Source organism: Carassius auratus, chromosome 23, assembly GCF_003368295.1.
Source record: "Carassius auratus strain Wakin chromosome 23, ASM336829v1, whole genome shotgun sequence".
Classification (NCBI taxonomy): Eukaryota; Metazoa; Chordata; class Actinopteri; order Cypriniformes; family Cyprinidae; genus Carassius; species Carassius auratus.
This window is the reverse complement of record NC_039265.1, coordinates 5,099,454-5,119,944: the sequence shown is the minus strand read 5'-3', so window position 1 is coordinate 5,119,944 and position 20,491 is coordinate 5,099,454. Positions and strand designations below refer to the sequence as shown.

General features: G+C 40.6%; 1 protein-coding gene across 4 annotated transcripts in view; it reads right to left on the bottom strand.

Moving 5' to 3' along the window:
* Nucleotides 1-653: 653 nt before the first annotated feature.
* cacnb3a (calcium channel, voltage-dependent, beta 3a) overlaps nt 654-20,491 on the bottom strand; it is a 41,895-nt gene continuing 22,057 nt past the window's right edge. The window contains exons 3-15 of one of the 4 annotated variants that reach the window (XM_026199364.1): nt 17,874-17,993; nt 17,506-17,628; nt 17,256-17,374; nt 15,791-15,870; nt 15,512-15,531; nt 15,116-15,196; nt 14,994-15,052; nt 14,674-14,774; nt 14,250-14,401; nt 14,046-14,141; nt 12,763-12,933; nt 11,791-11,837; nt 5,534-5,580 (exon numbers count right to left, since the gene is read on the bottom strand). In XM_026199364.1, the coding sequence (XP_026055149.1) occupies nt 11,808-11,837; nt 12,763-12,933; nt 14,046-14,141; nt 14,250-14,401; nt 14,674-14,774; nt 14,994-15,052; nt 15,116-15,196; nt 15,512-15,531; nt 15,791-15,870; nt 17,256-17,374; nt 17,506-17,628; nt 17,874-17,993 (1,152 nt within the window). In that variant the 3' untranslated portion in view covers nt 5,534-5,580; nt 11,791-11,807. Of the gene's footprint in view, nt 5,581-11,790; nt 11,838-12,762; nt 13,038-14,045; nt 14,142-14,249; nt 14,402-14,673; nt 14,775-14,993; nt 15,053-15,115; nt 15,197-15,511; nt 15,532-15,790; nt 15,871-17,255; nt 17,375-17,505; nt 17,629-17,873; nt 17,994-20,491 lie in introns of those variants that run through there. The other 3 variants (XM_026199361.1, XM_026199362.1, XM_026199363.1) reach the window with 3 other exon arrangements.

The window sequence follows — 20,491 nt, the reverse complement described above, 5'->3', positions numbered from 1 at the left end:
GAATACTTTTTGTTAACAAAGAAAAAAAAAAATTTTTTTTATTTATTTATTACGACTTCAACAGTCTCCTCTGTGTCTTTGTGTATGCTGCGTATGCTCTTCTGTGTCAGCTGCACCACAAGAATGCGCTGGTTTTTTTTTTCAAATCAAAGTTAAATACACAGAAACAGAGAGACAGAGGAGACTGTTGACAAAGGAATTGTTGAATAAAGTTGTTATTTTTGTTTAATTAATTTACAAAAAATATTATTGTCACTTCATACCTTTAAGGTTTGAACCATTAATGGCTTACCACTTAATTTTTGGGTGAACAATCTCTTTAAGGAGTGATTTTGAGCAATCAAAATTAAAGTGTAAATTTTCATCTCTTCACACACCGGTATTATTATACTGTGAAGCAGACTGGAACTGGAATATAATTATTAGTAATTAGTTACACTACTAGTTACTGCCAAAATGAATATTATTACTGTAACTGCCTAACACTGATAAATAATATTGTTGATAGCTTTTGTAAGACAAAACAGCAGTGATGCATAATTCTTTGGTATATTTTTAAAAGATAAAGAAAGATAAAATAGAACAAAACCCCTTTGTAACCAATGTGAGCAATGATTAAACAATTGAGACATGACTGGACTGTTTAAAGTACATAAAATGTTTAGGTTTTTTATTATAATTAGTGCCATTTTCTTTAAATAGAGAGCATATACAGCATCAGGCAGGATTCAATTTTTTTGTGTGATGTCAGAAAGATGAAGGGGCGAGAGAGAGAAGGTGTGTATATACATCACGCCTGAGGACCAGTTAAGTGTCCATTGCAATTATTGTTCTAACTATAGTGCATTTATTGCATTACAAAGCTGACGTCAAAAAATAAAAATAGTGCAATATCTTTTTCTCTACTTACACAGGAGAGGAAGTGTTAATGTTCTAAGGCGTTCTCTTTCCATGTTTGTATTGCATACAGAAGACAGAAGACTCAAATCATAGCCGTTGTAAAAATTGTGCTTCTTAATACCTCGGAAAGAAAAAATAAATAATCGGTGTTTGTTATGGATTCTGTATTGGTCCACTAGAAAACAATGTTATGCCATAACAGATATAGAGGGAAAATGGTGTATCATGTACATGTATTAAGACATGCAAATCTCGTTAAACTGTGACAGAACCTCATACAGTTTATCACACAGTACACATGCTCTTTTACACGGTGCATTGTGGATCATATAAATCATCTTCGTCTTCATCATCGTCTTCAGCTACAACAATGCAAGTTCTTGACTTACATAAAGTATCTAATCAATGCTATTAAAAGGAATGTTCCAAGTTAAAAACAAGCTGAATTCTGCTGACACACAATTTGGGCTTGTAATGGACAGTAATGGACCCATTATGGAACTCTATGGAGCAGAACATTCTAGAGGGTTTTGTTAAAGTGCTTATATCGATTACAAAACTTTATATGAATGAATATCTGATTGTGTTTTTCAGCGATTATGCTTTTAATGACCATGACAAGAGTTAAAAATGAGATATAAATTCATACAAGGTTAGTAAGCAATTGTTTTTCTTTCAGTCTAATTATTATATTTAATGTTTAATGTTCTTGTGATCAGATTGTGTCATTACAGCTTAACTTGAACCTGGAACATTTCTTTATTACATCAATCCAAATATGTGCTATGGTGAAGTGTTAAAATAAATAACAGTGGAGGTATTGAAGCCCATGAGATTGAAAAAGAGCAATTGAAAGAAAATGAACTTTGTGGCAGAAGCCCCTTGTCTGTGCTCAGTATAAAAGAGGGTCTTACTAAATAGAATAATACTTACAAGAATCAATGCAGTACTAAAGGAGATCAGAAACAATCAGATCACATGCAACACTTGCATAGAAATGTTTTTTTTTTTCGGTCATGCTCTTGATTTTTTTTTCCTTTTTTTTACTTTTTAAATATAGAACAATAGATTAAAGTGAGACATGTTGATAGCAAATAAAGATGCAGTACACTTAAAGAGAGGATTGGTCAAGGCATTTGTTAGTGGACTATTACCCTGACTTACACACACCAGAACATGTACATTTCCCGTGACCCTCTAAATGGCCGATGCAAAGTTTTCCTTCAAGATCGGTGCTGTAAACACAGTGTCCAGAGCAGAGACACAAAGAGCTGGGAAGATACGGTGACTTGTCTATTGACCTGAGATCAACGCACAATGTGGCTTGCTAACAGGTAATTGATTGATTTCTTCAAAATGACATGAAAAGCCTCTTTTAGTTCTAAACATAGGCTACACACATTATCGTTCATAAACAGAAATGCTTATAATGATGTGATTTTGATTGCATTCTCAGTATTGCCACAAGGGGCACTATAGCATACAATGCATCTTATTATATGGGAAGTTTCTCTATCACGTCAATGACTGTCATGGCAATCAAGAGAACTGCGATCTGACACATTTTGAATGTTCACATACTTGCGTAGAGTATGTTTCAGGCTTCAGCATTCAACACATCAGTAAAATGTTGTTTTTCCTGTTTGGATTTCGGGGTATATCTGGTATATACTCTACATAAAAACCCTGCAGCATTAAGCTAAGATGCTAACATACTATGGTGATGATGATATTATGGACACACTGATGGCTCAATCTTCATATCAGGCATCAATTTTGGTCAATAAGACAAGTCTTTACAATCTTAAATGAGGGCGGATGTTTCCGAAAGTGCATTCTGGGAGTGTACGGATCCAGTACAATCAATGCAACACAATCAACTGAGGGACAGTCAATTTAGCACCATCTCTCTGGAGGACAATACATTAGTGCTTAGGACTAGAAGTGTTAAGGCATGCAACTATACATTCACTCAAGTCACTGTGCATGTTTGGAAGGAACTGTGTAGTCTATGTGAAATCATACTTCAATACACGTCCTATGGATAAACATTGCATTAAATTGGAAAGAGTAATTCTGAAGAAAAATAAAGGATTTCTCTTTCTGGATGGCGATATTTGGATATGCAATGGAATCTAGGCCATCACAATAATTAATAATACTTAGATGTTTTAACTGTAAGTTTTCTTCTAAAAGAACTAAACCGACACCTACAGCGCTACATGGGAGTGTACTGCAACTTTATGTGACTTTACATAACTGTACAACAACTGAAGTAACATACTTCAGTGCTTCTCACGTCAACAATCTCTGAGTGAGAGCAATCCTGACTTTGTAAACATCGCAACATTTCTTAAAAATCACACAGATCCATAAATACAAAGTAACATTTTTAAAAGAATTATACTCAGGATCTGGTGAAGTTTCATTCAATATATATACACTAGCTATTCTTAGATGCGTTACTAATATTTTGTTGCAGATTTTAAATTAAAAACAAAAAAAACAGAGTAGAATTTTCTACTCTAATATACTTAAAGTGTTTTAAAGGTCCTGTTCCAACCCTAATGTGCAAATAGTCCTAAATAATTGTATTTGAGACATGCAGTGGTAAAGATACAAGTATTAAGGCCAGTTTGAATGGTCCTATATTGGATAAACCTTAGCCTAAACTGCTACAGGTAACATCCGAGTCTAGAGTCATGGTAATGAGAAAAGGGACTGGATCTGGTTGTAACACAACCTGGTTGATATATGCTAATGTAACCACCATGAAGGTAATTAAGCTAGCTAGCAATCAACTTGTCGCCAAAGCAATATGTGACGCTATGTTTTTAAGTAGGCCACGGTAACCGCCCTGTTAGATGCCCAAAGCCTCGGAGGGGAAAGAGTGGTGAGAAATGGAGGACAGAGGAAGATCACTCACTTTTAAAAGACACATTCTTCTTGGTAAAGACAAATTCCTTCTGAGGCAGTTTATTCAGCGGCCATTTTGGTAATGCTAGTTTCCAGTCATGCAAGTACAACTCCTATCTACTTAAATAGGGAGCTCGCCAAAACTGTTTGCCAACCATTCAAAAAATTTTCAAATCACCCAGAAACTATACAAAAAAAATCTAAATTAAGCTTCTTTAGCTATAAATATCAGGTTAGTCTAGCTAATGTGCATGCAAGTTCAAATACAGACCAAGATGCCTTAAGTTGATTGGCTGTAATCTCTGATATGGTCAACAAATAAATGATACTATATATTATATGAACCTAGACCAACTTTCAACTCAATCAAGTCACAGAGCAACAACATGACTATCCCAAAACTGACATCTATCACATTAAAAAATATCACGGACATAAAAATCGAATATGTGTTTTCTAATTCACTGTTAAATGATAAAATAACTTCGGTTTTCAGTCCTTCTCATTTCCCAGAAAAAGAAACCAGTGACACTGACTGAATTAGGTTCTTTCTTTATGCAGCAGTACGAAAATGGAGGACGATCGACTGCTTCTCTTCATTCTGGAGTTCAAATTCACCTCATGTGCAAACCAAGACTATAGTCCAAATAATATTTCACTCTACGAAAGCAGAGCGTAACCCTGAATTCCTTTCCTACATACACAGCATTTACATGGTGCTTTGCAAATGGCAATGCTTGCTACATCTGTAAACAAGACTGTGAAAATGACTAATCATGTCAGTTGCCTGAACGATGTCCAGATGAGGAGCAATAAACAACTCATATTAAGACAAGTGCATATGGACTCAAATCAGACAACACCATGACTGAGGGCTTGAACCAAAAAATTGTGTGTAATACTCGCATTTACAAGAGCGCTAGCAAAAGAGAAGCCATTAAAGTAAGATGCAACAAAATGCTACAATATCTTTCATTGTGACTCACACCCCATGCTATAAAAGTACTCTTCCTTTCCCCATAATGCCTTTTGTGCTCATTAAGATCAGGGAGAGCGTATGATACGCACAATAATAAAGTTTATAAAAACTTTTTTAATTGACTTGGGGTGGGGTTTCAGAGGAAGCTCAAATAATGTTTCGATATGAACATGCATGTGGTCTTAAAAGAGAAAAGCTGCCCTGTCTTTTAAAAGCAAATGTAGTGCAGTGCCTCAAACAATAACAACTACATAAGCTTAGAAAACAACAGGATCTTTTCATCAGCCGCGGGCAGCTTCATCCACAAGCACGCGTTCACACGCATACACACGCACTGTGCGTTTCCTGTTCCTCACCAGTTCCCATCACCCTATTCACAACCCAACCCTCTCCTCCAGACTCCTGCAGACAGGCGCTCAGTAGTTGTCTCTTGGCCAGGCTCTCGTGCGCTGGCGGTTGTTCCGTTGGTTGTGTCCGTCCTGCGAGTCTCGCTGCTGCAGGAGTCGGTCCTGTGATTCGTGTCCGTTAGCGCTGTGGATGCCACCAGGGTGGTTACGGTTGGGCGGATACACATCCCGGTATGGGTGAGGGTGGTGGGGTTCGAAATCATCTTCCTCCTCCTCCTCCTCCTCTTCCTCATCCTCCGGGGGGTGCAGGGAGCTAGAGCCGCCTCGGCGGAGGGAACGAGAGTCACTAGCCTCGTCGGAGGGCATGAGGCTGTCCTGCTCGCCCTGCTCCTCCTCTTCCACTCCCCCTCCACCCCCGGCAGGCGACAGCTGCTGGTTCTGAGACAGAAACGAGAGAGATAACAACTCTGAACCATATTGAGGTCACATGTTTCCTCTTTCTGTTTCACTCCAAAGAAAAATATCTCATTTAGGAGATCCCGTAAAGACAAAAAACAGACAAATATAGAACATGTAATGTGCAAAGAGGTGAAAATAAGTTTAGTAGACAAGTCCTGCCAATGAGGAAATTTAAAGTGACTGGGTGCTATGGCTTTGTTCATACTGCACACAAATTGGACTTGTTTTTTAATCCGATTTTAAGGACTGACTTGGGTTAGGTTTGTCAGAAGTGCATAAGCTTTTCAGACTGAATGGATTTGAGTCACATGTGGCAAGGATCTCATTTTTGCTGCCTGTCTGAACAAAGCCTTTAGGTTCTAGGTCTAAGATCAAACTGCTGTGCATTACAGATTGCTATGCATTTTCCTCTGGAGCAAAAAGATTCAGGTTACGATGAAACAAGGAGGTTGCATTCAAAGTTAGAAGGGTTGTTACATTCACAAAGCATCAATCGGTGTGGTCAGATACAGCCTCTTTTCCAAATTCAGAAAATCAACAAGTTTCTTTATAACATAGGAAAACAGGCAACTGTATCTGCTTTGTGAACTGATCTTATGGAGGTTCTATGGTGTTAATATCAATCAGCAAGGTGCATAAACAGAGGAGTCAGGGATGACTGTATGTGCAGCTCGCTCTAATCTCAACAAATTAAGCGAAAAGTGTAGAGGGGTAAGTACATAACACAACAGAAATCATAGAAAAATAGGCCTTGTCAAATGGAAAGTTTGCACTGCCATATGGAAGATTACATCATTTGACATAAAAAGTTTCAACAAGGAGTGAAATGGACGGTTAGGAAGTGCCAGAAAGCATGTGACTATTTGCCCTAAATTTAATCAATTTCATTTCTGACCTCCAACCAATAGAAATGCTGTTTACACCTTTACAAACTGTGCCTCCACCTTTAGAAATTCTGCCCAAGGCCTACACCTTGCCAATGCTGCCTACACCATTAGAAACACTGTCAACACCTTAAAGCCCCAAACACACTGCACGATTTTAGCAATCCTATAAGATCATTGCATGTCGCACTGTGCGACATGGATCTAATAAACTTGGCTATGATGTGTGTAGACTGTATGATGACTTGTACACTATAACACACATACAACAGACATATCGCCATGCAGTGTGTTCAGGACTTAAGACAAGCTGCCCACACGTTTAGAAATGCTACTGAAATCATTATAAGCGCTGTCTACAGCTTTAGAAAAGCTGCCTTCTTCAGGTATGCCACCTACACTCTTTCAAATACTACCTACATCTTTATAAAGGCGGCCTATACCTTTAGAGATGCAGCCAAACATTTAGAAGCATCACCTACATCTTAGGACAGAGGTTCCCAACCAAATTTCTGGAGCCCCACAACAGTCCAGGAACAAGGTTAGGAACAACCTTAGGTGTTTCTCAATGTCAAGGAAGGATCCTCGGAAGCCAGTATTTCGAGGATGCTACGTCATTGACATCCGTCGAAGGACTGTTCCAATGTCGAGGATCCTCGGAATTTCAACCAAGGACTGAGTCCTTCGTTCGAAGAATATCCCATACACAGGAAAGGATGCATATGTGTATCCTTCGCGCTCTTCGCGCTCTCAAATCACCCACAATCCTATGCGCGCAGCTTTGCAATCTAACGTTAGTTCAAAAATTAAAAAATGTCGAACATTACCGTTGTCGGAGCGTTAGTGGTTTTTAAGTTACCAAACATTTGTTATAACTGTAGTAAATATAAGTAAAGTTTGACGTTTAAATGCCAGTACAAATTACTACCGTATTGATATTGTAAATTATACAAAAACAAATGGTTAACTGAACCGGACCTGTCATTTAACAATTGGTTGCTTCATCTGCATTTCTTTTATAAATAACTAGTTAAGTTGTCCAAAGTAATTTAAAGGTACCATTCACAGCGTTATTCAAACGGACCTTTACACTGATGTAATGACGCAATTACATTCACTTGCTAGCCTGTTCCATTGACGTGTTCTCCGAATGCGAAGAGGAGTCTCGCCTAGCCTCTGAAGGAAGTGACTTGGAAGGATCAGTCCTACCAAGGAAGTATCCTTGACATTGAGAAACGCCTATTGCCTACACCAGGGGTAGACAAGTCTGATCCTAGAGTTAAGCTCCATCCCTAATCAAACACACCTGAGCAGGCTCATCAATTTCTTCAGGATTACTAAGGCTACAGACAAGTGAAATGTTTTTCAGGGTTGGAGCTGAACGCTGCAGGACTGCAGATCTCAACGACTGAACTTGCCTACCCCTGGCCTAGCTCCAGAACACATGCCTGGAAGTTCCTAAGAATCCTGAGAACCTTGATTAGCTGGTTTGGGTGTGTTTGGATTGGATCTAAAATCTGCAGGACAGTGGCCCTCTAGGAACTTAATTTGATAGCCCTGGCCTACATCTTTAGAGACTGCTTTAGAAAATCTCCAACTCTGCTCCTGGAAAGCTATTGTCCTGAAACCTTATTCAAACACACCTGAAGTTCTGAACCAACTCTGGTTTTTGAGGTCCACTTTCCTGCAGGGTTTAGCTCCAACATAAATCAAACACACCTGAATAAACTAATCAAGGTTTTCAGGATCATTTGAAAATCTCAGTTAGGTGAGTTCGAACAAGGTTGGAGCTAAACTCTGCAGTGCATTGGCCCTCCAGGACAAGATTTGAAGAACCCTGCCTTAGACCCACTGTCTACACTTTAAGATGCACTGCCTGCAGCTTTGCAAATACTGCCTACACTTTAAAGACATGCTGCCTGTCATGATCCTGCCCTCGTGTCCTTGATTTTTCCTAGTCTTGAGGCAGGATCATGACAGACCCTTGTTTTGTGTACAAGCGCATGGCCTTGTCTTTGGGCCATGTGCTTGTGTTGTCTCGTTCCCTTGCCCCGCCCCCCTTGTTATCCTTGTCGTGTCGTGATTGTCCTATCTGTAACACCTGTCGTGTCTTAATTGTTCCCCCTATTTAGATCTCCTAGTGTGCTCTGTCCTGCGTCGGTTCATTGTGTTTCTCAGATGTGTTCTACTTATGTGATCGTGTGTGAGATTGTGCTGTACCCTCTGAAGTCCTTGTATTACCGTGAGTGTTTGTAGTTAGTGTCAAGAGTTTGTTTGTCTTATCAATCCTGCCCTGTTAAGTTGTTTAGTTCCTGCCCTAGCTGTTGTTTTCCCCCTCGTGGGTTTTGTTTTCCCCTTTTTGTATTTAATAAACCCTTTGTGTTGAGAATCCCTGTCTGCACCTGAGTTCCTCCCTTACCAATACCTGACAGAATGAACCGACCACAAGGGAACTCAGCAGACAGGAGGCAATACTGGATGTTGTCAGCCAGCAAGCGAGATTGTTTTGAGGGCTCTCGCCTTGTGGTGTTCCGGGGGACCAGGGGAGGTCATTCCGGAGCGAGCGGGCGAGAGGAGGAGCCCCAGAGGTCGCCACCTACCCAGCTGCCAACGGTTCCAGAGGGTCGTATCCTGGCCGTGGCCACTCTGGGGGATCAGGCACATCCCTCACCGAGTCCTGAGGTGCCTCCCACACCCGTCGGTCTCCCCGGGAAGCGAGGGAGACGGTTATCGTGGGAGTCTGCCTCGGAATCGTCGGAGTCAGCCCTGCCAGAGACCGAACTCCCCCAACCCGCCTCTGACCCAGCTGTGGTCTCTGCACCGCGCCCAAGGAGGAAGAGGAGGAAGAGGGGGCCTGCCGGTCCTGTGACCCCGTTTCCTCCCGTGCCAGCAGCGGAGAGCGCTGGCGTGCCCGTGCCAGCAGCGGAGAGCGCTGGCGTGCCCGTGCCAGCAGCGGAGAGCGCTGGCGTGCCCGTGCCAGCAGCGGTGGGCGTGCCCGTGCCAGCAGCGGAGAGCGCTGGCGTGCCCGTGCCAGCAGCGGTGAGCGCTGGCGTGCCCGACCCAGCAGCGGTGAGCTTGCCCGAGCCAGCAGCGGAGAGCGCTGGCGCGCCCGAGCCAGCAGCAGTGAGCGTGCCCGAGCCAGCAGCAGTGAGCGTGTCCGAGTCAGCAGCGGTGAGCGCTAGCGTGCCCGAGCCGGGAAAGAAAGCTGTATGCAAGTCGGCAGTCGTGAGAGCGGAGGAGAGAGCCGCGGCCGACTCTGCAGCAAAGACTCTTGTACAGTCGGTTTCATCTCATAAGGAGATGCCAATTGTCCTAGCTGCTAAAGCATTTTCTGATTATTTGTCCCGTCTTGTCCAAATTTTAGAAATCCCCGTCAGTCCTGTCTTGTCCCCTGACCCTGCCCCCAGAAGTCCCAAATGTCCAGCCGTTGTCTCCCCGTGTCCTGTTGATGTGGCCCCGTGTCCCGTAGATGTTGTCCCCCCGTGTCCCGTAGATGTTGTCCCCCCGTGTCCCGTAGATGTTGTCCCCCCGTGTCCCGTAGATGTTGTCTCCCCGTGTCCAGCCGTGGTCTCCCCGTGTCCTGTTGATGTGGCCCCGTGTCCTGTGGTCCCCCCGTGTCCAGTAGATGTCGTCTCCCCGCGTCCCGTAAGTGTTGTCCCGCGTCCCTTGTCTGGTCCTGTCATGTCCCCTGTCAGTTGTCCCGAGACCCCTCCCCGTCCCTCACCACCCAGACCTGCCCGTACCCCCCGTCGTCAGCCTTCGTCCTGTCCTCCTAGGATTCCTACCCCTCCCACCCGCCCTGGTCTGTCCCCCATGAACTTTGTGGTCCCGCCCCCTCCCCTTCCCTGTTTGTTTTTTTTGTTATGTCACCCTAACCCTGCCATTGTGTTTTCATGTTTGCCTTTGTTATTATTAGTCATGTCTTGTTGGTTTGTGTCTGTGTCCCAGTCTGTCATGTCAGTCATGTCCCGTGTTTGATGTTCCCTTGAGGAGCGTCTGGAAGCCGCTCCTTAAGGGAGGGGTTCTGTCATGATCCTGCCCTCGTGTCCTTGATTTTTCCTAGTCTTGAGGCAGGATCATGACAGACCCTTGTTTTGTGTACAAGCGCATGGCCTTGTCTTTGGGCCATGTGCTTGTGTTGTCTCGTTCCCTTGCCCCGCCCCCCTTGTTATCCTAGTCGTGTCGTGATTGTCCTATCTGTAACACCTGTCGTGTCTTAATTGTTCCCCCTATTTAGATCTCCTAGTGTGCTCTGTCCTGCGTCGGTTCATTGTGTTTCTCAGATGTGTTCTACTTATGTGATCGTGTGTGAGATTGTGCTGTACCCTCTGAAGTCCTTGTATTACCGTGAGTGTTTGTAGTTAGTGTCAAGAGTTTGTTTGTCTTATCAATCCTGCCCTGTTAAGTTGTTTAGTTCCTGCCCTAGCTGTTGTTTTCCCCCTCGTGGGTTTTGTTTTCCCCTTTTTGTATTTAATAAACCCTTTGTGTTGAGAATCCCTGTCTGCACCTGAGTTCCTCCCTTACCAATACCTGACAGCTGCCTATTGTACATCTTTACTAACGCTACCTACAGCTTGAAGATGTAATGCCTACACCACATGAAATGCTGCCTACACATTCATGGCTAGGTTCCACCAAGTGGAATGGTTCAGTACAGTACAGTATTGCAGTTATTTCCATTTTCACTGTCAGAAGTTGTGAATGGTACTAAAATAGCGAACCGTACCACTATTTTGGGGACAATTCCATTGGGACACCTAAAACAGTAGTCCATTACCTGAAGGGAGGAGCTAGATTTACTGTAGAACATTGATTGGTTGACAGAGAATGATCTCTTGCATGTACTACAAGGGGAATGCCAGATCAGGGTGTAACATCCTGAAACATACTGTACTGCTCTATAGCATACTGCTTGGTGGAAACGAGGCTTTAGAAATATTGCCTACACCTTAAGACACACTGACTACATATTGAGAACATTTGAATGTACTTTTGGAACATTAAAAGTCATTTTAAGGCCTGCATAATTCTAAACATAAAGCTTTTGTATTACTCCCTTTTCCCCACTGGGCAAATGACATTTCCACATAAAAACTGTGAATGGGTTACATGTTTCACCAAAAACAGCATAACAAAATCATATATTTGCATATATGATTTTTCTTTTTTTACATTTATTTTAAGTGATTTTCCAATGAGGATACCAGATGGCCATTTCCATTTGGAGGGATTGAAGGAATTGGAGGATGTAAAGAAGTATCAGGGTGGGGTTTTGTTTAACAGTCGGACCATCCCACCTACTCACCGCAGGTTTGTAAGCGTTCACTCAATTAATTCCTGTGTTTCAGAGAACTGCAAAGATGTCAGGCATGAATGAGACACAGAACAGACAGATTGAGACTTACAACATATCAGTATTACAAGCATCTCTGGACCCAAGACAACTTAAAGACAGAGAGTGAAAATATGGAGGAGAGGAAAGGACAGAACAGACAAATGTTTAATGACCAATATCCTGTTGTCAGAAATTATCAGTTTTAAATTAATCTCTTTTCTTAAACACAACATAGAATTGACCAATTATTGCTTAAAGCAGAACGGTATAATGGAGTGAGAAACTTTGAATATACAGGCGGCTCCAAAACTCGGAGAACTGTAGTGCTAATAACTTTATTTAGCATTGTTTTAGTTCCACAGTGCCTGTCTACATTACAAACTGTGTCCCATATTCAAGTGAAAATCGGTTATGACTTGAAAACCTTTTCTGTGAAACTGCAACTCTCTGCCTTTCGAGGTCAGCTGTATAATTTAAATGAATTTGACTGGCTCTTCGATAAGGTAGATGCAGACATGGATCTACACATCACAAATATAAGCTATATTTCTCAAATCTGATACAAACACCATCTATATATTCCGGATGATTATGTTTTGCACAGTCTCTGAACTACTTTCCTGGCTGATTGATGAGGACACATATTAAGTCTGGCGGCCTCTGGTGTAACTAGGTCAGTGCAAACATGACTGCAAACCTCAAACTTGTTTCTTTTTTTATGTAACTATCTGCTTTTTGATTTTGCTGGCTATTGCGAATATCGTGATTTAATAAGCTATTATGCTTCCATACAATTACACAAGTTTCATAATCCCTTCGTGTAAACTTACTTTGATTATCCTGAAAGCCAAAGGCGCATGCAAACAAACATATTGCTCCGTCTCGTATCTATATATTAAAACTCTTTTAATGTTTCCGCTCATCAAAACAAAACCAACATACTTGTAGACTGGAGATTGCTGAGGGTGGGGTCATCAGATTTTGCTCCAGTAGAGGGTTGAGAGGGGTGGTGCCGGGCAGATGAGTGGCACGCCAGTAGACCTCCAGATATTCAGAGAGGTGCTCACAGGCATCCTCCAACTGGTTCTCATCCAAAATGACATCAAACATCTCCTGATTGGGAGACAGGGTGGAGGAGAAGATGACATGCGGGGGATGGGATTAGAAGATATTATATAAAATATCTTGTGATGGTGGTCAGGTGATGGGAGATGGCTCTATGGAACAACATGCAACATGACTTTTGTCAGAATGTGGTTTGGAAAAGAAAGCGTCTACATCACTAGAACTGTAGCAAGGCCAGTCAATCAAGTGAGAATGAGGAACATTTCAAATTACACCAGTTCCCTAACGATGTGGAAATGTACCTTCATTTCCAAACAACACACAATAAATAGTCAAACAAATGTGCCCTAAATTGAATGCCCTTTACTTCTCATACTGACAATCCTTAACTAATCAGGTCTATCTATGAAAAGGACAAACAGCTAAATTATGTTGAAGTTATGTTATTTTGAATAGTTCATCAAAAAATGTACACACATTTTTAAAGAATGAGTACTAGTTACTCTTTTCCATTCCAAATTGCAATGATTATGTACTTTCAAGCTTTAAAAAGGAAGCAAAAACACCATAAAAGTCAAGCCGTTTTTTTTTTTTTGTTAGTTTCTTTTTCTAATCCAGTAGCTTTGCATGAGAAACAGACAACTACGGTTATTATGAGAATATTGACATCCACCCTGTCTCTTATTGGTGAGGCTTCATGAAAGAATATTCAGAACTGGTTTTGTAAACAAAATTAACCAATTTATTACAAACATCCCTGAAAGAGATTATACTTTCATGGTGCTTTTGTGTCCTTAAAACCTGAAAGCTCCAGTCCCTATTCCTTTGTGCTGTAAGTGCATGAAAACAAGCAATCATTACAGTTTCTCAAAATATCTTCTGTGTTCCAGAGAACAAAATGTTTTTTGGAAAAATACTTTTTTTGGTATATAATGTAATATCTTGGAAGCCCTAAAAACTTCAGCCTATCTCTTTCTTTTGTAAGGGGAGGAAATATTGTACAATGCCGAACTATTCAATAATCTATAAGAAATGGATCCCTACAACATTAGCATACAAACACTAATGTTGAATCTTCAGTGTTCTGAACACCTCCCTAAGGGAAGTGTGCGTGTGTGTGTTTTTGTGTGTGTGTGTGTGTTTAAACTTGAATAACTTACAGGAGGACATTGAGTCAGTTTATCTGCTGCCATCATCTGAACATTGAGGTGTTTGCTCTGTGATTTACCCCTCGACTTTATCAATCGCTGTAGGACCTGCCAAAAAAAGAAGACAAATGAGAATCAAAGAAACTGGGTTGGTTTTGACAATGAAGGATTTATTTTGTTGCTGACAGACAGAGCACACAAGCTCATCAGACTCACCTTTGGCGAGGTGACCTTGACGTACACAATAATAGGAGCTAACGAGGTTTTAGCAAGCTGCGCTGGATGGTTAATGGTGTCTGCATCTAGAACCACCAGCTGAAGAGTTTTGGCCAGCTCAAATATTCTCTCGATCTCACTTTGTACTTCAGCTGGGTAGGCAAACAGACAGATAGCATCCACAAAACACGAATCCCAAGAAAAAGTAGGGAGAAAATGCTCCAAAGCTCAAATGCAGCCTAATCACAATCTCAAAGTTTTAACACAGACTAACATATTTAAATAAGCAGAATTTTTCAGTTCATCACATAAAACCAATTGTTTAAGTATGCAAGATCAACAAACAGGCAATTGATGTTCCAGGTGATGTTCCAGCCTTGGGCCATCTTTATTGAGCTCTGACAGGTGTGTGTGATGTTCTCACCCAAACTGGTTCGTGTGTTAGACCTCTCCATGATGGGTCTCTTGTTGAGAACCGATCTCTTGGCCAAAGAAAGGTCAGCGGTCACTCGGGTTATAGAAATCCTGTCAGCATAACAATACATGATGTGAAAGAAAGATTCCTCGGCTAAAGCTATCGCATGCTTTCAAAACCATGAAACATTATCACACAACTATTTTTCTGAATACTAGGAGCTTGGCAGACCCTGTCACCATAACATTTCATTGTAAAGCCATAGAAATGAGTAAATGTTGACAATATTCTTCTATGTATACAGACGAGAAATGTTTTTTTAAACTCACCGTCCATCAAAGCGATGTTTGAGAAAGTCAAACAGGGCTTTCTGCATCATATCTGTCACCTGTTGACAGACACAACACATTAGATAACTAATTTGGAAGGTTGTATAATGTTTAGTGCTCACCTCATAGCCTTTCAGTGAAGGTCCAACCAGAACCACAGGCCTCATGGATGGCACCACATCATATGGAGGAATGTGTTCAGTCTAAAAAAAGACAAGAGAGGCAATGTCACACAGAACTACAGCATCAACTACAACTACAAAATACTAGATTGAAACAGTTTATATAATGTATCAACACAGACTGGCAACAATCTTGGTACAAACTGCTATACTTCCTGAGATGCATGAGAATCAGATATCATCTTACTATTTAAAGCATCTAAACCTGTCACCGAGACAAGTATACAAATTTCTAAAGACACATATTCTACTGAAATCAGAATTGTATGCATCAATCTGACCAACCGTACAGAGAGATTATCATAAAATAACCAACAAATGCATATCAACACCTACCTGCTTTAGCTTCTGTTTGGCTTTTGAAAATAAAAGAACAGATCAGAAACAGCATTCAGAAGATTTTAGAAGCAAAATGGCACGTATTTTTAGTCTATTCTGAACTTTTACTGTGGAAACTTAACCTGTGACAGAACATACATTACATTAAGAAGAGGAGAGAAGAATAAGAACAAAAGCAAGGGAAGTAAAAACTCACTGATCTTCAGCCCTACTGATATTTTGCTCACTTGGGGTAGCATTTGCATTTGCAGGGTGTCCAGGCCCTGTCATACTCACTCTCACCTGCAGACGGCGGTGTGGATCTCCAACCTCCTGAGACCATGTCACCCAGGCTTGAGGAGGAGTTGCCACTTTTCCTGTGGAGAAATAAAACAATTTATCACCATCACAGAGCTACAGCAAATGCTTTCACAGAACTGGTAAGCTAACTGGACATCCGGCTTCATTAAAATATGATCATTTATGATATAATAATAATAATAATTCTGAAATGTGTAACCACTGGATACTTTGCTTTCCCATAACAATAAGGGGACTCAGTCATCAGATTTAGTAGGTGTTTCGTGTTTATATGATATTACTTGATATGTGTGCAACATAGTGTTGTCACTGTACCAAAAGTTCAGTATTTGGTACCGATACCAGTAAAAATCCACGGTTCTCGGTACTGATTTTGGTACCAAAGCAAAACACAAAAATATGCTAACAAAAAAAAACTAAAAATAAAACCAATGCCATTCTTTATAATTATTTACAAGTGCGTTTAAAGTTTTTCTACAAGTTATATAATTATGAAGAACAGTAAACAATTTCACCCAAATTTAATTTGTTCTTTTAATGAATGAAATTTAAACACATTTTATTTTTGGGTAAATAAAGGGGATTTGCTATTAAAAATGAAAACATGGAAGAAATATTGTGATTTATTTCTGTCAAAAATAAAGTTTTATAATTTTTTTCAACAGTAGTAGCAGTATCACATACATTCTACTAAATAATAGTAATATTTCTGAGAGCCCAAACAGCTGATAAAAACATCACAATAATCCACAAGTAATCCACATCACTCCAGTCCATCGATTAATGTGTTCTGAAGCAAAAAAAAAATCCATCAAGATGTTTTTTTTTTACTTCAAACCATTGCATCTGGCTAAAATAATTGCTCTCTATCCAAGTCATGCTTTTTACAGTGAAAAAAGTTGTCTTATCTGAATCAGGAGAGAAAGATGCACAGAACAATCACTAGTTACAAGCAAAAACAGTCCAAAACAGCTTTACACAAATATGCCTGTGGGTTGTGATGTGAGAGGTAAACAAGGGATTGACTTTTTGACTTGAGTGGTGTGGATTATTGTGATGTTTTTATCAGCTGTTTAGACTCTCATTCTGACGGCACCCATTCACTGCAGAGGATCCATTGGTTAGGAAGTCATGTAATGTTACATTTATCTAAATCTGTTCCATCTTGGATGGCCTGAATTTTCAGCAAATTTTCATTTTTGGGTAAACTATTTCTTTAGAAGCAGTTAACTAAATGAGTCAACATGAATTAACAATGACAAACACCACTATTTTACCACTACTAACTATTCATTTTAGTTAACATAAAGTGCAATATTTACTAATACACCACTAAAATCTAAAAAATATTATTTAATAGACTTTAGTTAATAATGAACAGTTGCGAATGTGTCTGAAATATATAGAGTTGTGCAGTCTTGACAGAGAGGGAAAGAGAGACCTCTGTTGTTTCTGCTCCTGTTTGAGTCTCATGGCCTCCAGTCGAAGGGGGCTGGGAATGAAGCTGATGTCTGCCCCCTCTTTCACCAGCCTTCCAATCCACCAGTCATTATTGTACTTCTGCAACACAAACATGAAGGAAAACATGCTCAACGCTATTATTATGAGCTATTATGGGTACTGTTAGCAAAGAGGACTGACCTGCAAAACCTTTCACACATCTGTCTGTTTGTATTGCACATGCAACTCACCTCTTTAATGTGCAGAAAGTCTTTGGCTTCAAAGTTTATGGCAGCACCCTGAACAGGACATTCCTCATCTAGAGCCCCGCAATAATTCACATTCGTCTTCACTGCGAATGCTACAGGTTTGGACTGCCAGGGAAACCAATGTTAATAATCCCATTTTTTCAACATATGCAACCACCAAGAACCAATGAAGTAATCTTTAAGTAAAAAAAAGTAAATGCTAGGAAAATTTTGTTGCTTGAACTGCATTTGTATGCATGATCCCTTGTCCCGACACATTTCTAAAGCTACATGCAAAATGGCACTTTGTTGCTGCCCACTGTGTGAAAAAAAAACACGTAAAAAGCCCATTAAAGAAGAGCTTGAGGAACCTTGGCTCTCTCGAGCTGCAGCTGGGCCTGGCGTTCGGCTTCACGCCGATACGCCTCGCGGTCCTCCTCCGCTGACAGGTCGGAATCCGAGGGTCTGCTCGTGTACGAATCGGCTGAACCCTGCAGGAACAAGAGAGGCCAAGAACATTTGTCATAACGGAGAAGTGGAAACCATAGGAAATAGACCATGACTTGCAATGCAAACATAGCTTAGCTAGTCACAACACTCATCAATCACCACAAAGCATAGCTTACAGGAAGACAGAATACATGAAAAATAAAATAATGAACCATTTAAAACTCTTTTAGATTCTAGAAAATCAAAAGATTATTTCAATGATGAAGTGACAAAAGAAACATACAAAATGTAAACAGACTTTACAATATCATTAAGGCTACACAACTAAACATGAAATTAAACAGTATGTATGTCATGTTCTACTTTATTTGTAAAGAATTTTTGGAATAAGTGCTCTTATTTGTGTGGTACAGTACTTATAAGTACTTGTAAATGAATGAGAACCTAAGAGCTCAGTCCACACATAATAAAACCATCTATGTGCACAGCAGCATACAAATGAATACTTTAAAATAAACCTTTAGAAATAAACAAGTTATAAAGCAGATACTATATAATAGATACTACATACTACTAAATGAATGAATGTACAGTAGATGCTATGTTGAAATGTTCACTCAGCGGCCACTTCATTAGGTATACATGTTGAACTGCTTGTAAAATATCAGCCAAACTGATGGCAGGCAGCAACTCACTGCACTTAAGTATTTTGTGTACGCTATAGCATTATATGCACAATCGTATGCATAACCTTTCAAAGTACAGTCCATTTGAGGTGTACGTGAACACCGGTGGCCAAAAAAATACACCCTAGAAAGTTTCGGTAGATATCGGTAGATACAGGGCTCTCAAGTTTTGAACTGAGTTCAGAGTGAGATTTTGGCAGCGGCCGCGCGACAGGCGGTTGATGGGGTCAGGTGTCTGATTTCATAAATGACACATATTCTTACAAATAAAATAATATTTAATTCAGCATGTGTGTGTGTGTGTGTGTGTGAGAGAGAGAGAGAGAGAGAGAGAGAGAGAGAGAGAGAAAATAATCAGTGTTGTTTATTGTAGGTGTTGGTAGCTGGTTTTGAGGCCAGGGGTTGGTGGCTCCCATTTGAAGCACTGTGGTTCCAGGCCAGCCATGTTTACTATCATGATGGATGACAAGGTTCCATCAAGTGCTAAACTGTTCCTGGTTTTGGTCTTGTTTAATCCCACCATGAAGAAAACCCTCTCAGCATAAGCATTTGAAATCCTCCCTGCTTATGTCCCTCACATCTTGATGGACACAGGAGTTCTCTTGTCTGCAGACTAAGCACCATTAAAAAGAGCTAGTGGTTCCCTTTGTGATGAATGGCCATCGGGTTGACCACTTTCTTAAAGGAACACCTATAGGTGGTTGCTCTACTTAACCCTCTCTTTTTCCCTGTTTCCAGTGGGTTCTCCACTGTTTCCTCAGTCTCTTCCATGGACCCATCCTCTACTGGCACCCTAATTGCCTCCTCCACTGTCTTCTCCACAGTCTCCTCCTCTGACCTAGCCACCTTTTTAGGGAGCTGATCTTAGAGCAAAGCATGAAAGAATGCTCCTTTACCTCTTCCCTGACATCTTGGAAATAGACGAATGCAATAATCAATATTATACATTGGATAAAATATAATGAAATAGCTTAGGCAAAACGTTTTCAAAATGGGGACCAGAAAGTTGTGCAGTAAAAATAAAAGGAAAGAAAAACTAAAAATAATTCAAACTACTGCCATACAAGTATTATGGATAGGCCTATTATAGAAGTCTCTTATATAAAACTGTCAGAGTAGCCCCGCATCCTCTTCAACGTATAACGTTAACTATAAAAATAATAGTGGGCTTATAATAGGCGCAAAAGCTACGGCCGACCACGTACGATGGCCAAAATTGCGTGGGGGTCGGGGTCATAATAACCATCAGACCAAAACATATCTTAGACTGTTTTGAAAAAATAGAAAATTCATATATTGATAAAAAAAAAAAAACATATAACATTAGTGAAAATCGGGGTCATTGTCTTGTCAAGTCAATGGAGTTGGACAAAACTGGGGGGGGGGGGGGTCACATCATATATGTCTGAACACATATATTCCCCTGCAATAGTGAGATGACTTACTAGGATGCTTACTGTCCTCTTCTGTAACCATTACGTTACCTACTTCAGCGAGAGTCTAAATCTGTTTTGCGCACGAGCCTGTGAAAATCTTACCCAGATACAGCAATGCTATTTTCTGATTGGCTGATCGGTAGCTATATTTTTATTTTATTTGATTAGCTGGTGCATGTCAGGGCCTTCGGGAAACTCACTTGATTCTTCTACCCGTTTCGCTGTTTAAAAAATAGCGCCGCAACTTGGTGGGCATTATTATCCTCGTAATGTCTCTGCGTGAGAAATACAAGGTGTGGCGTGTGAGCGTGTGAACGAGTTGAAATGCGTGGGTCTCACGCCCAATGCGTGAGACTTGAGAGCCCTGTAGATATCATTCTGAATAACTGTTTCAGCTAAGAAGCTGTAGCTATAGAT